The sequence below is a fragment of the Eleutherodactylus coqui genome, chromosome 13 (genome assembly GCF_035609145.1).
Source record: "Eleutherodactylus coqui strain aEleCoq1 chromosome 13, aEleCoq1.hap1, whole genome shotgun sequence".
Lineage (NCBI taxonomy): Eukaryota > Metazoa > Chordata > Amphibia > Anura > Eleutherodactylidae > Eleutherodactylus > Eleutherodactylus coqui.
The window spans coordinates 55786105-55802382 of record NC_089849.1 but is presented as its reverse complement, the minus strand read 5'-3'; the positions used below and the strand labels follow the sequence as shown (position 1 = coordinate 55802382).

Genomic DNA, 16278 nt, shown 5'->3' with positions numbered 1-16278 from the left:
GTGCAACAAAACTTAATGAGTCTCTGTTTCCATTACTATCACATTTTTGTATATAAATGCCATTAAACAAGAGTTATGAGGGTTTCAAATTGAGAAGATCAAAGTGAAACGTACATTTATGGGGGTATTCATAAACCTTGTTTTTGGAGTAAAGAAGTCACACATTTTTGCGTAAGTGGGAATTTGTGCAAAAATGTCCAACTTTTTGGCTTTTACCATTGCCTTTGACTTTTGTAAAAAGTAGGTGGGGCTTGTTGGGAGGGAGTGTGGCCAGAAACTGGCTTAAATTATACCAGGAACATATGCCAGTTTGGACCTGGTGTGGATTTCTGTGCAGGTGCACAGAGCAGCCAAGATGTATCTGATACATGCACCTCTTTTTGTATTAAGTGTATCATGCGCCGGGGGTAAATCATATTAACCCTTTCCAATCCACTGTCTGACATCTGAAGACATTCTAATTGAAGGCTGTACAGCTCCGATGTCGGAAGACGTCCGGCAGGGTATTCTTACTGTATATTACTGGCCGTTCTGTTGTTGGGGGGCCTCTGCAGCATGTCCCATACCGCAATACTGGCTCTAGCCAGCAGATGGCGCCATTGTATAATGGCAGAAAGAGAAAGCACCCTAGGAAACCCTAAATCCAAAATTGCATTGCAAAGGGTTAAGACTGACATTTAAAATGCTGCTGTTACTAAATTTTCCCCGATATGTGCTGAACACCACAGAAAGTAACAACTACTGCTGCACGTTACTGTTTAGCAGAAGTTGCAAAAACGATGCCCCCCTCTATGTCACTTCATACAATAGTTGTAGACAAGGAAGTGGCACCTTACAGAATCTGCTGCCCATTCTCTGCTTCTATTGAGTACCAGTACTATGTACAACCACAAGCTCTCTGTAGTTCTCCGTTTTAGTTGTTCCCCCCCCCCCCTCCCCTGACCAGAAAGCAGACGGAATTATATTACACCTCACTCACATGAACATTTTAGAATATTTTTCACACTTGTGTTAAGCACTCTTACTCCATGCAGCCAATGGCGGGTCCTTCTTATGACAGAAATGAACGGTGCCCAATAGACCCCATTGACTATATTGGGTTCCATCTGGCTTCCATTATGCCGCTATGTATTTCCTGGACAAAACAGAGCAGCATGGTGCGCTATTTCCTCAGGGATTTAGTGTTGGAACTAGGCCTCCAATGCAGATGTTGGCCTAGCCTTACATGACATGGCAATTGGTAAAATGTCTTCTTTTTATTGTTTCCTCTTGCAGTCATACTGGGGAGAAGCCTTTCCAGTGTGTTGTATGTGGACGGGCATTCGCACAGAAGTCCAATGTCAAAAAACATATGCAGACGCACAAGGTCTGGCCAAGAGCTCCAAATAGCACCAACACACAAGGATCCTTGACCTTACAGGTGGTGCCGATTAACCCTTCACAGCCAGAAGAAGAAAGTGTTGAAAATGGAGGTAAATGGAATGGATGTGATATACAGGCATGCAATGATCATAGCACTGGACTCTTTCTCTGCTATAATGATATTTGACAGTCTCCAGCCAGGTCCCACCTGAAGATGCGTCTTCTCAGGACATGGACTCCTCTCAGAGTGGACCCTGTGATGGATCAGAGGCCAAGCAAGGAGTTCTGATTGACAGCTCCTACCACTGCCAGTTCTGCAGCGGCAAGTTCAGTAGTTATTTCCAGCTTAAATCTCATATGACTCAACATAAACAGGAACAGGTAAGAACCGGGATCGTATATTTGGTTCCATTTATACAGGAACAATCCATCACACTCATTGTTTTATTAAGGGGTTGTATAAGATTATAACATATGGCTACTCTCTTCCAGAAACAGTACCACTTATTCATAGGCTGTGTCTGGAATGGCCTAGGGGAGAATACTAGGTAGTTGGCACGGGAGATTATTTGTTAGTGAGTGATCCCGTGGGTTTTTAGAAATTTGTCGATGTGTTTTCTATGGCAATACATGCAGAGTGGCATTGACAGAGATGATCCAGTCATGAAGGGTTAACCAGCCAGTACCTTGGATACCATAATGGGCAACGAAGAGCATCCAGTTAGGGTTAAGTTTCACGGCGGAATCAGACACTGATTTTTTCCGTATAACGTCCACCTCTAAAAACCGTGATAGAAATCTGCAGCAGAGCAAATAACTGGTTGCTGATCTGCATGTAGATTTAGCCTTTTTTCAATGGACTAATCCGCGTATGGAATTCCCGAGGCAGATTCCGTGCTTAATCCGCATCAAGAAGTGACTTTTCACTTTTTTTTTCCCTGCATACGGATTCCACATGTGGAAAAGATCCATGCTGTATAGACTGTAGCGCAAATTCCCATTGAAAGTGATGAGTTGAATTTGATGCAAAATTGGCGTAGTTAGAAAGGTTTGGTTTAAAGGGTTGTTCCATAATAGGTGATAACTTCCTTTCCGCCGCTCGCCCCACCACCTGCGCTAACGACTCTCAGAACTTCTCCGGTCCCTCTCCCTAGCTGTTATTACCCACCTCACCACTGTCTTCAACCTTTCCCTAACCTGAGGCATTTCCCCATCCTCTTTTAAGAACTCCATCATATTTCCTCTGCTAAAGAAACCGGCCCTTGACCCAAGCGACGCTGCCAACTACCGACTCATCTCAAACCTCCCCTTCATCTCCAAATTACTAGAACGCCTGGTCTACTCCTGCCTTACACACTTTCTCTCTGATAACTCTCTCCTCGACCCCCTCCAGTCTGGCTTCCGGCCTCTAGACTCCATCGAAACTGCCCTCACAAAAGTATCAAACGATCTCCTGACGGCAAAGTCAAGAGGTGACTACTCCCTACTAATCCTCCTTGACCTGTCTGCTGCATTTGACACTGTCGACCATGATCTCCTCACTATGCTCCACTTTATTGGTGTAAAGGACTCTGCTCTCTCCTGGTTCTCCTCCTACCTCTCTGACGGCTCTTTCAGTGTCTCTTTCGCTGGCTCTATCTCCTCTCCGCTTCCCCTTGCTGTTGGGGTCCCCCAGGGCTCGGTCCTCGGCCCCCTCCTCTTCTCTTTCTACACAGCCCCAACCGTACGAACTTTCCACGGATTTGGCGTCCAATATCACCTCTACGCTGATGATACCCAGCCATACACCTCCTCCCTTGACATCTCTGAATCATTCCTCCAAAACATCACCAACTGTCCATCTGCTGTCTCTAACACCATGGCCTCCCTTTTTTCTTAGACTTAACCTCTCAAAAACTGATCATCTTGTCTTTCTGCCTTCTGCCAGCCGACCTCCCCAACATCTCCATCTCGGTATCTGGCACCATCATAACCATCACACTGGACTCAGACCTCTCCTTTACCCCCCATATCCAATCTCTGGCCTGAACATGCCACCTGCACCTCAGTAACATTGAAAACGTCTGTCCGTTCCTGACCACATACACGCTAAAGACACTTGTCGTCGCGCTCATCCATTCCGGACTCGACTACTGCAACTCGCTGTTCATTGGCCTTCTCCGCACCAGACTCTCCCCTCTTCAACCCATACTAAATGTGGTAGCTAGGCTCATCATCCTATCTAGAAGCTTCTCAGACGCTTCTCCACTATGCCAGTCGCTGTACTGGCTTCCCATCCACTACAGAACTCAATTCAAACTCATCACTCTCACCCACAATGCTCTCCATGGCGCCATGCCACCATATATCGCTCCCCTCCTGTTCGTATACGGCCCAGCCCGCATACTCCGATCAGCTAACACACTCAGACTAAACACCCCTGTAATACGAACCTCACATGCTCACCTCCAGGACTTCATCAGAGCAGCACCCATCCTCTGGAACGCTCTACCCCAAAATATTCGGACAATCCCCGATGCCTGGAACTTCAGACATGCCTTAAAGACGCACCTCTTCAAAGAGGCATACCAAATTTCCTGACCTAATCCACCAACCCCCCCACAACATGCCCCCTGCCCCTCCCTATGGCTTCCTACATTTTCCACTCTGCCTACTGTGTACATCCCCTGTTGTGTCTGATTGGAGTTTTTGCAGACCCGATAGTATTCGGGTCACGATGTGGTATATATAGAAGACATGATGTAGTATATATAGCTGAACGGCGCGTTCTTCCTATTTGCGGGAGACTGACTTCGGCAGGAGACCATGTGCATCTGCTCCGTTTGTGGCATCGGTTTCCCACAATCTTCATTCTGTGGTATATGATAAGCTAATATGGTACTGATTATTATATTATATCATTGGTCATCGTTCTGTTTTTGCAGGTGTACAAATGTGTGGTCAAGGGCTGCGTTCACACATCTCAGAAGCTTGACCAATATTTGGAACACATCAAAACTCACCAGGAGGAGATGACGTATCGATGCCACATCTGTAACAAAGACTTCTCCTCTCTGTATGAGATGGGCGTGCACCAGTATTCTCACAGCCTGCTGCCCCTCATCGCCCCCAAGAAGGAGATGGCTGTGTACAAGTAAAGTAGATCATGTATTACACAATACACACAATAAGCCATTTAGGCAAACGTTTGTCCAGCGCCACTAGGGGGAGCCAGAGCTTAGAGACCTGCAGGGAGAAAATGGAAAAGAGTTGTTTCATCTACATTACAAATGTGAAAACTATTTTTAATATCTTAGTCTCTGTTCAGTTCGTTCCATCCTGGGGTTACGTTTTAAAATTCAAGATAAAATAGCGCCCAGCTGCCTGGTCAGTGAAATAACAGAACCCGTTATTGTCAATTGGGTCTTCTGAGTTCTGTAATTTTGAATGATCCAGCAGCTGTTTTCTTTCTGTTCTTCTTTTCTATAATGAAACAGAAGGGCGGTATATGAACAGAGCACTGGAGTACTTTTACATGGGCCAGCTTTTGGCCGAAAAATCACTCAAATGAGCGATTTCCAGAGATAGTCGTCCTATCTGAAGCAGGACCCAACAGGTTACTGAGCCAGAAATTGCTTAGTAGTTGCTAGTCAAGCTCACCGAAACAAAGCGACTATTAAGCAGCTTCTCGCTCGCCATAAACAGTGTGGTGTTCATCTTTAAATGGCTGCTTGTTCACAGTGAACAGAGATCTCCGGGCGCTCGGCATCCATTCAGTGAACCGGTATCGCTCCGGTGTGAAAGCACAGGAGCGCCGGTCGTTAGGACCGCTGTCAAATGCTTAAGCTCCCCAACGGCCGTCTTGTCTAAAAGCACCCTAACATGACTTGGGTCTTAAAGGGGTTTTCCAGTGCAATACTATTGATGACCTATCATCAGGATAGGTCATCAATATTTGATCGGCTCGGGAGCCAGACCGATCAGCTGAGCTGGCGCATGCTGTCAACGCGGCAATAACACAAAAGAGGTCGGAGCTGAAGCCTCCGCATTGACTCCCATGTAGGGGCCGGCGCTTGTAACTGCAGCCACAGCTCTTATTGAAATCAATGAGAGCTGTGCTGCCTGCAGTTACAAGTGCTGGTCACTAGATAGGAGGTCGGTGCAGAGACTTGCACTACAGATACACAGATGTCGGAGCAGGAACCTCTACGCTGACCTCCTTATAGTGGTCGGTGCATGTAACTGCAGGCACGGCTCCCATTGATTTCAATGAGAACTGTGCCTGCAGTTACATGCACCAGCCACTACAAGGAGGTCGGCGTGGAGGCTACCACTCCGACCTCTGTGTTATTGTGGCGCGGACCTCGGCCGATAAACTATTGTTGACCTATCCTTGTCAGTTTCACTAGAAAGTCCTTTTAAAGGAACCTGAAAGGTTCTTAGTGGCTCCCTAACTGCGGGCATAAAGGGAATGGTGACAACATGCTAAGTTCAGCAGTTTGTCACTTACACCGATCAGTTCAGCAGTTTTGTAAAACTTGCTTTTTAGACAGTGCAGCGCCGGGCATTGATGAGTCTGATGTGGCTCATTAATATTCAGATTTTCACACTTCTCCTGCCCTCCGACGGCTGATTCTTACAATTAATATCCATGCAGAGAGCCCTATCAATCAGTGGCTGTGGGTCAGGTAGAGAGGGTAGAACTCAAAAATTCAATGTGCGACATTGGACTCCTCTCTGCCCATTGTTACACTGTTTCAAAAGCAAGTAATACAAAAGCTCTAAACTGATTGTTTGAGGGACAGATTACTGAAATCAGTGTCTGTTGCTATAACATACTCCCTGAAGCTAGGAAATGGTGTTTAAAAAGTTTGGTTCAGCCGGTTCGCCGAACTTTTGTAGAAAGTTGTCCAAATTAGTTTGAACTGAATCAGAAGTTCACTAAAACCCATAAAACTGGTGTATAACACTAAGAGGCATAAAGCCCTGTCTAACAATCGGAGACTATTCTACAGGGCTCCCGTGGCTCTTAGTGTTATACACCAGTGTTCAGGACCAGTATTGAGCGAACCAAACCAGTAGAATCCTGTTTCGGGTACAACTTCACTGAAAGCTCTGTTCAGGTTCCTACAAAACCAAACTTTTAGCAAAGTTCGACCCCCAAACAGGGTTCTACTGGTTCGGTTCCCTCATTACTACTAGGGAACCAACAGGGACCTGACAGGTTTCTTTTAAGCCCTTATGAGGGTTCAAATCCCCAAAGACTTGAATAGTTTCACTATATATGTCCTCATGTACATATAGACGATAAGCGGTGAAGCGCGGGTTCCTAGCACAGGTGAGCCTCTTGATTCTTTTTCTTCCTACCTGGTAGTAGTACCGCCTCAGGCTATGTTTCTATATAGAGTATATTTTCCATGTGATCTAGCAGAACAGCATTGCTCAGCATTATATATAATGTATGTATTTGTAGAGGGATTGCCACAACTTGTTTCCTAGATGGACATCTAACGACTATACACCTCCCTTTTATTTCAGATGTTTGAAGTGCATGAATAAATACTCCACCCCAGAGGCGTTGGAGCAACATCTGCAGACCGCCACGCACAGCTACCCCTGCCCGCATTGTCAGAAGGTAAGAATATCCGCCATCTTCGTATGGGTGCTGGTGCATAGGGTGATCTGTCGGAAATTTGGAATTAATTTCACTATGTGTGAACATACCCTAAAGCACGGAGACAGGCACTCATGGGAAAGATGCAAATGACGGGGGCTTGTGATATTTAAAGGGGCAGCACCACTCCTTTCCAGCCCAACAAAATATTAAGTAGGTGCTGATTATAAACTAGTCACTTGGTGAACATTTTACCAGAATGAAAGGTAAGGTTATTACTTTACTTTTTTGTTTTCAGGTGTTTCCATGTGAACGATACCTAAGGAGACACCTACCCACCCACGGAGGAGGCGGTCGTTACAAGTGTCAGATTTGTAAGAAATTATTTAGAAGGGAACACTACCTGAAACTTCACAGTCACATCCATTCAGGTACTGTCATGTGTCATTATCAGAGACTTGGATTTGGGATTTTTAATAGCAGAAAACCTATAAGGACACAGTGTGCGACCTATAGTATCTCATTGCATCAGGATCTGTAGGTGGTATGTGATTGCCTCTACTGCCCAGTGTACCCAGATCTACAATACTGCGCCAATAGCATTGTGGCATAGTGGCCACAAACCTAGTAAAAACTGCCAGCAGTAAATAGTTCTAACTTTTACTACAATCCTTAACTGATTCTCTATATTAGAGTTTTACACTAGAGTTTTTACACTCTTTGTAAATAAAACTCAAGCCCCTAGAAGAAGAAGTCGTTTTGCTGTAAAACTAGGCATGCAGTTACATCTCAGGCAGATATACAAATGATTAGAGTTGGGTGATTAGATGAACAATCTTGCCACCTGAGGCCCTAAAAGTGGTTCCCCCCCTTGGCCTATAAAAGGCTCTCGGAGGCTGCTCGTGTGTGGTGACCTCTTCTTCTGCTTGTGTAGAGCTTGTTGACGACTAGACGCCTCTACAATGCAGAGAAGAGATTTCACCCCGTTACCAGAGTCTGAGAGAGAGGACATTATTGGAATGCAGGAAGCTGGATGGTCGTATTAACAAACAGCCCCTTAAGAGATGTTGGGACCAGTGGATGTGTGAGGGTACACAAGGTGACCGAGCTGAGGACACCCTTGACAGACCACCAGTAGAGAGGATCGTCTGATCTTCCGAAAAGCTTGAGCAGCTCCAACTGTTTCGTTGTCAGCTATCCAGAGACAGCTGGCACCATCACTACAGGCCCCTGTGTCTGTCGGGACCATTTCCAGGCACTTGGCTGAAGGACATTTGGTCTCATGGCACCCATTACTTGTACTGCCTTTGACACCATCGCCTCCATTTGCAGTGGTGTCGTGAACAACAAAACTGGATGCTACAGAGTGTACCCAGGTTGTCTTCAGCAACAAATACAGTTTGGGCACTGACAATGGCCATGTTCGTGTCAGGAGACCTTAGGGTGAGCACCTCAATTCTGCCTTTGCTGTGGAGCAGCACACTGCCCACCGCTACTGGTGTGATGGTCTGGGGGCCATCACATATGACAGTCGGTCACCGCTAGTAGTGGTACGAGAGACAATGACAGCTCAGCGATATGTTCAGGGCATCCTGCAGCCACATGTGTTCCTCTCATGGCAGCTTCCAAGAGGCATTTTCTAGCAGGATAATGCTCAGCCGCGCACACAATAGGAGGTCACAGGAATGTCTCCACAACATTGTCACACTTCCGTGGGTGGCCCGGTCACCAGATTTATCAGCAATAGAACATGTATGAGATCATCTGGGACGCCAATTTCGACAGCCTATGAGTTTGCACGTTCTAAACGCTGTGTAACTGCAAATGGGGAGCGATATGCTGCAGGATACCATATGGTAGCTGTATGCCTCCATGCCCACCCGTATCACATCTTGTATCCATGTTAGAGGCGGTACAGCAGGGTACCAGAGCCTCCATGCCCACCCGTATCACATCTTGTATCTATGTTAGAGGTGGCCCAGCAGGGTACTAGAGCCTCCATGCCCACCCGTATCACATCTTTTATCCAGGCTAGACTCAGCCCAACAGGGTACTAGAGCCTCCATGCCCGCCTGTATCACATCTTGCATCGAAGCTAGAGGCAGTACAACAGGGTACTAGAGCCTCCATGGCCACCTGTATCACATTTTGCATCAAAGCTAGTGGCGGTACAACAGAATACTAGAACCTCCATGCCTATCTGTATCATATCTTGTATCCGAGCTAGAGGCAGTACAGCAGGGTGCTAGAGCCTCCATGCCTGCCCGTATCCCATCTTGTGTCCAAGCTAGAGGCAGTACAACATGGTACTAGAGACTTCATGCCCGCCTGTATCACATCTTGTATCCAAGCTAGAGGCGCTACAACAGGATAGTAGAGCCCCAATGCCCGCCCGTATCACATCTTGTATCCAAGCTAGAGGCAGTACAGCAGGGTACTAGAGTCTCCATGCCCGTCCGTATCACATCTTGTATCCAAGCTAGAGGCAGTACAACATGGTACTAGAGCCTCCATGCCCGCCCGTATCACATCTTGTATCCAAGCTAGAGGCAGGCCATCGGGGTACTAGAGCCTTCATCACACATAGAAAGTTTCATCCGATTCCAACAACTCCTAGGTGCTTTGCTTTTTTTTCTGACAATGAGTGTATATACTGTGGCCAAGGAACAGTGACTTATAGGTACTTTCTCTATATCCGCACACACAAGGCACTTATTCTGATTGTTCAACTTCTAGCTACAATACAGCCTGTGTGACGGGACTGACTTCTCCTTTTTGTGACTATGGTCATTATTATCCAAGTGTCCTAGATCTGACATGACTCCTAAGAGTAAATATATATTTATTATTTTATCCCCCGCCTCTATAGCAGTATAGCTTCTTCTTTGCTGTTTCAGGTGAAAAGCCATTCCGGTGTTTACTATGTGAGTCTGCATTTAATCGCAAGGACAAGCTGAAAAGACACATGCTGATCCATGAGCCCTACAAACAGTACAAGTGCCCCTTTGCGTATGTATTTACCTCTCCTTTGCTCTTTTTTTTCTTTTACGCTTATGAAAAAAAAAACAGGGGATGTCCTACTTTTGTCCATCTTCACCGACCAAAATCACCCATTAAAGACAATGGGAGTGCATATAAACGCAGCAAATATGCAGTTACATGTCCATTCACTGCGTGGTTTACACTCGCTGCCAAAAGACAGCGGGGAAAAAGTTACATCATTTGGGTCGTCTTGTTTTTTTTTTTTTTTTGAACATGTTATAATGTATAGGATGTAAGCGGCATGTAATGCTTGACAAAGACCCCAAGAGGGTTGAAACGTTGCAGTCTTGATGGAGGAATAAAAAGTATAAGAAAATTACTACGCCATTTATGCTGCCATCGTTCTTCTACGTATATAGGATGTAAGCGTCTACACCAGCTTGGCACACATGGGTACATTCAGTGCCAAGGTATACAGACCCAGTGTCAGACGAGGGCTCCCAGAGCCCAACAATAGAGTGAATTCTTGGGCCCACTGTACAGCTACATGGAAACATTACGTGATCCCGATTCACAAACTTCTCTTCGCTACATTCTCCATATACTGAAATAGAAAGGTAGCTGTGTTCCCATGTAGCCCCGTTTCCACTGAAGTATATGGAAAATGTAGCAGGCAAGAATTGGTAGATTCCCATTCACCCGATATGTGCAGATCCTGTTCGCAGCTCAGGCGGGGGGCGGGAGGCCTACCCTGACTCAAGGCCCATCGGAGGATTCACCTGTTCCCCGGTGGTCCAGTCGGAGTCTGCACAGACCTCACAAGTTTCGTGTAAACATAATGCTGTTATTCTCAAAGAGAAATTGCAGACTCAAAAACACAGAAGTGGAGGACCTCCCCAAAACTCAAAGCGTTCCTTCAGTTTCACAAAAAAAAAAAAAAAAGATTTAGTGCAGGACTTTGCAATATGGTAATTTTTCTGAATCCTTTTATTAGGGAACATTGATATTACCCTGCTGCATGGATCAGCCGAGGTCAGCGCTGCACTTCACTAGAAAGCGTCCTGCTATGGCAGCCTGGCTACTGTCTTCAGTATGGGGGTCAGCACACTAGAGATCCTATACAGTTGGCTCCCACAGTGAGGGCATAAGCCTGGCAAGCAGAGCAAGACTCTGTCTAATTAAGTCCGGCATGGACCTCGGCGGGCCGTGCTACATGCTAGCTGCAGAATATCCTAATACAATGATAACTATACGTAGCATAGCTGTCCACTGAGATATTTCATTTAAAGGGGCATTCTGGGACTTTTATTTTGATGGCCCATCCTTACGATAGGTCTTCAATAGTTTATCGGTTGGGGGTCTGCTGATCATCTGGCCCACTGCCAGTGTAGCGGGATGGACATCGTCATCGGTGGTCAGGGCTAGAAGTGTAATAGCCGTCTCCACTCCCATTTAAATCAATGGGAGCGATGCCTGCTATTACACTTCCAGCTCCTCGTTGTGGTCAGAGCCAGAAGTATACTAGGAGGCATCGCTCACAGTGATTTCAACGGAAGTGAAGCCATCTATTACACTTACAGCCCTGGCCACCGATGCGAACGTCCGGCCCCACTGCACTGATAGCGGCTGAAGGATCAGTAGGGATCCACAGCAGCGGACCCACACCAATCAACTATTGATGAGGATAGGTCATGAGTGTCATTCTAGCCTCAGGGCTGCGCAGCAACTATGGCGGCAGCACACGTCGCGTGGCCAAAGATCCAAGTCGCCATGCCTGCTCAAATGCAATGTAAATGAATGTAGTTGCGATGTGACTGGACAATCGCAAGCAACACAGCAGATTTGAATTTCTTGCGACTTTTCTTGCAGAAAGTTTAATTGCTCATTGAGTCCCTGTGGTTTCACTAGCGCATCCTGTATATCCACTGCACTCCTCTTTGTAAAAGTTGCATCAAGTCACAGAATAACTCTTATGGTGCATAACTTTCCTCAGGTCTCACACTGGATGCAACAAGGAGTTCAATCGCCCTGATAAGCTAAAGGCTCACGTTCTGTCCCATTCAGGTAAGTACTTACTTACCTGCTGCTGAATCAGGTGGCATGTGGATATCTAAATCAGCTCTTCGGTGCAAGGCTATACAGACTGCTGCCTAAATCTCAGCTTCCTGCACCTTACTAGTAATATTTAGAGGCTATGTTGTATACTTTAGCCTTGGAATGCATATACATATTGTATAGTGTACGGGGTCACCCAGCCTGAGCAATGCAGTCACTTACCTATGAACACATCCTATGGTGTGCAGTGAATGTTTAGTTTATCCCATGGGGAATTACAGCTTGTACTTGTTCTTCTCCGTTTCTGCATCAGGAATGAAAATGCACAAGTGCCAATATTGCTCAAAGTCATTCAGTCGGCGTGCCCACATGATAGAACATCAGCGGAGCCATACGGGCAATTATAGGTTCTGCTGCCCCAACTGTGGCAAAGGATTTACCCGTCAGAAGTATCTAAAAGAACACAAGTGTCGACTACATCTAGACAGTGAGAAAGAACAGGTGAGCAGATCCATTGCTTCTCGTTTTTTGGGGATAGACCTATGTTTGGGATTCCGTCACAGCGCTGTTTTCTGTTGCTGTCGCAGAACCACCAAGCGGTGTCACGCAGTGTGACTAACATAGTATGATGCCACCTGGTGTTCATAGTGTATAGCAATGTGCACGGCCACCTACAGTACTGACCTGAGTGCTGGTGGACACACATGCTCAGTCCCCCCACTGCTGTTTCCACAATTTTTATTCTGGACATAGTGATCCTCTATTCACTGAACAACGGCCTGTACTAAATACCTCTCCCCTGCTTGGTCCATGAAGCACCAGAGCTGGGGCAGTACAACCCCAATATACAGCAAAACTCTGAAAACTGCATTTGAGGATTGACTTGTGCTATTTCTCTTCACTGTTTTAGACACCGTGGTACAATTAACTATCTGCTGGATAATTTATTATGGACTATATTTATGGCTGCCAGAAGGGGAAGTAGACTGACTGGTGCTCATGTGAAACAGGGGGGGAGGGGGGTTAAGATCTGCAAGCCTGAGAAACAAGAAATGAATCACTGCGCAGCAGCCCATCTACAATAACATAGGTCAGAAGTACTGTAGGGGACACAGAGAAGGTAGAGAAGATGAAAAAAAATACATTTCTAGGTGGAAGTCATGCAAAATAGTGGATAATGTTTGGGACTTTTTCTATGAATTAGATTTTTGGAATAACTATTTTAAGCAAAATATTTTACAGAACAAATATTTAAAATAGTACTGTAAAATATGAATGACATATATATATATTAGAGAGATAAAGTAAAACATGCACTGAATGGACACTTTGTTAGAGCCCCTAACCCTTTCATAGTTGCAGCTTTTCTATACGGACATTAGACCCGTGACTCCAAAGTGCAGCATGAAACCAAGTGAACAAGTTTTCTGAGGATCAGTTTTGGTGTGAATCCACATTACACGGGAAAATCCAGCAATCTGAGTATCGTCAAACAAGACCTGGTCATCGGTGCTAGACTAGATGCGGACAAAGTTTCAAAAACTTTGGGATTTTCTCAAGCAGCAATGTGGAGAGTTTACATAATGAGATTGAGGAAAAACATCCAGTAAAATAGGATCCTTTCGATATTAAAAAAAATGTCAACAGAAGGGGTTAGCGGAGGATGTCAAGAATCGTTCTGACAAGCGGGCTGTACACAGTCAAGCAAAATGCAGCCAGGTACAATGCTGGGGCGGCAAGTAATGTGTCCAAAACACACAACTCATAGTTCCATAGCATAGATAGAGGCCAAAGGAGGTCCAACGTGCTGCTAGATTGATGCATGTAATGAGTTGTCTGTTCAGCGTATATACCATACATGGCTCTGCAGAACTCACTGCCGCCCTATTTCAGAGTAAAACCGTTCAGTACTTTTTAGGGAAATGGATCGGCAGCAATGTATAAAATATTCTCCTCTTTGGAAATGAACATTCTGAGTGAACTGAGGCCAGAATATATGTAATCAGCGATGCGGTTCATCAGCGAGTCTCCCACTACATCCTTACACAACATTACACAGGATAAAACCACAATTATGAACTTAGCGGAGACTTGGTGCCAAAAGTGTTGCAGTAATTTTAAGTTGCGTTCTTCCTACATATTGTATCGCTCCTCTTAAATCCATACTGGTTCTTCTTGGACTCGGACAGTATTGTGTTCCTCCTAACTTAGCTGTTTTTTACCTCTAGTACCAAAATCTCTGACTTTTCAGAGATGCATTCAGAGTCAGGAAGGGCTGGACGTTGTGTAGTTTCCTTGTGGGTGCATTCACACGGGTGAGTGTGTTATCGCACTTCCGAACCCGTGATCTTTATGTGAGTGTGATGCATTTTGCAAGAGCGACATATTGCATTGCAGCACTTGCGATTTGCATGCATGTGAAAAACGCCTGTGAAAATCGCATCTTCTTACAATAGTAAAAAAGCAAATCGTATCACGCTCGCATTAGACTTGCATTTACTATTTTTTTTACCTCCCATAGGGAAGAATTGGTGTTCTTGAACAGAATCGCCTGTAAATAGGACATGCTGCAATTTTCCTATGCGATGCTGCAAGAGAAAAATAGCACATGTAAACAGACACATTGAAAACTATGGGTTCTTATGAGATGAGCGAACGTGCTCGTTTAGGGCAATTACACGAACGAGCATTGCTTTTTTCGAGTAACTGCCTAATTGGGCGAAAAGATTCGGGCAAGGGGAGAACAGGGGGGGAGCTCTCTCTCACCCCCGCAACCTCCCGCTCACCCCCGAATCTTTTCGCCCGATTAGGCAGTTACTCGAAAAAAGCGATACTCGCTCGAGTAATTGCTCCAAACGAGCACGTTCGCTCATCTCTAGTTCTTATAACGTACAATTATTGTACATCTTGCAATGCACAGAAATCATGCGTTTACAACCACCCGTGTAAAAGCACCCTTATTCTGCTTGTGTATGAACACATCCTGGCAGCAGACTGCTCCCCCATCCCATTTTTGTGGACACGTAATAGATCATGTGACAAAAGAGCTTCGGTTTGCATTGGGAAGAGGATGGTAGTCCCATTGCCCACTTTTTAAAGAACTGTTAGGACTTTGGGGCTATTTGTGCTGTATATAAAATGTTAGGATTTTCTGGACCATCAGGTTATTCTACATTCTTATTTCTTCCTTTTAGGCCAGGAAGGGGCAAAGAAAGAGAGGACGAGGGAAGCAAGATGAAGACGAGACTGGTCCTGAGGAGGAGGAGGAGGAGGAGACAACATTGACAGAGTTGAAGAGCAGTAGAGAGCAACTCGATGAGACGGGTCCTACTGAAGAGAACTATCAGCAAACTGATGCTGTGCTTTCTATTGTAGTTGATGGATCTGCAGCTGCCAGGGAAAGCTTGGCAGTGCCCTCCAGCCAAGACACTACAAGCCCTACTACTGTGACACTAGCTGAGCTGCAGAATGCCACTGACCCTTCATGTTCAATGCTGGCAGTGCCCATATATATACAAAGTCCAGAGTGACCAGATGACAGGGTAGGACAATAGGACGGCTAATGAGCTGCCCCATCCTGGCTCATTTGCAATGGGTGTGGAAGGAAGAGATTGCTTTAAGCAATATTCATTAACTTGACGTCTACTCCACTGCAGCGCAGCTTCTTCTATCCACCCGTGCCATGCTTACCCGCTGAACCATTCTTCTGCCATAACGTGGAACCAATGAGCCAAACGGCTTGTGTTATCTGATCTAGAAGGTTATACAGTGTATTTCTGCACATACTGTATATATGGAGTTTTATTTATATTTTTGTCCACTTTATGTGTAGATGTATTTTATGCGTCTGTATGAATTATTAAACATACATGTATTTCTACAAAGAATGTTTCTCCATGTGGACAATGACCTCATGTAGCAAAATCGTTGTTTTCATCCTCATTTACTTTGTCTTGTGGAACCACTTAGTTGGGCGCTGTGGATGGAGCATATGGGGTCTTTTTGCCAATCAGCTAACAGGGCTGCCTCATTGACTTATATATGGGGAAGCTCAGCAGCAGCCCCTTTGGACTCCTGTTTCTTATGATGTTTATTACATGCACTAAGTTAAATGGGTCCTTCATAGTGACTGATCCCCATTAGAAGGGAACCCGTCATCACTTTTGCATCCATAATTCACATATACCAATCAAAACATGTTAAACTTTTGGATACATTCATAACTTTAAAAAGAAGGCTTAAACTTTTGCCAAGTTGCATAGCAATTGCCAGCGAGTGGTTTTGTG

The 16278-nt window shown here is 45.3% G+C and overlaps 1 protein-coding gene across 2 annotated transcripts in view; it reads left to right on the top strand.

Annotated features, from left to right (window-relative positions):
* ZNF341 (zinc finger protein 341) overlaps positions 1–15879 on the top strand; it is a 28828-nt gene extending 12949 nt beyond the window's left edge. For both annotated transcript variants that reach the window (XM_066587551.1, XM_066587550.1), the window contains exons 8-16: positions 1276–1472; positions 1553–1743; positions 4287–4495; positions 6880–6976; positions 7254–7386; positions 9853–9964; positions 11931–12001; positions 12306–12493; positions 15187–15879. In XM_066587551.1, coding sequence (XP_066443648.1) covers positions 1276–1472; positions 1553–1743; positions 4287–4495; positions 6880–6976; positions 7254–7386; positions 9853–9964; positions 11931–12001; positions 12306–12493; positions 15187–15522 — 1534 coding nt within the window. In that variant the 3' untranslated portion in view covers positions 15523–15879. The remainder of the gene's footprint in view (positions 1–1275; positions 1473–1552; positions 1744–4286; positions 4496–6879; positions 6977–7253; positions 7387–9852; positions 9965–11930; positions 12002–12305; positions 12494–15186) is intronic.
* The last annotated feature ends 399 nt before the right edge of the window (positions 15880–16278 follow it).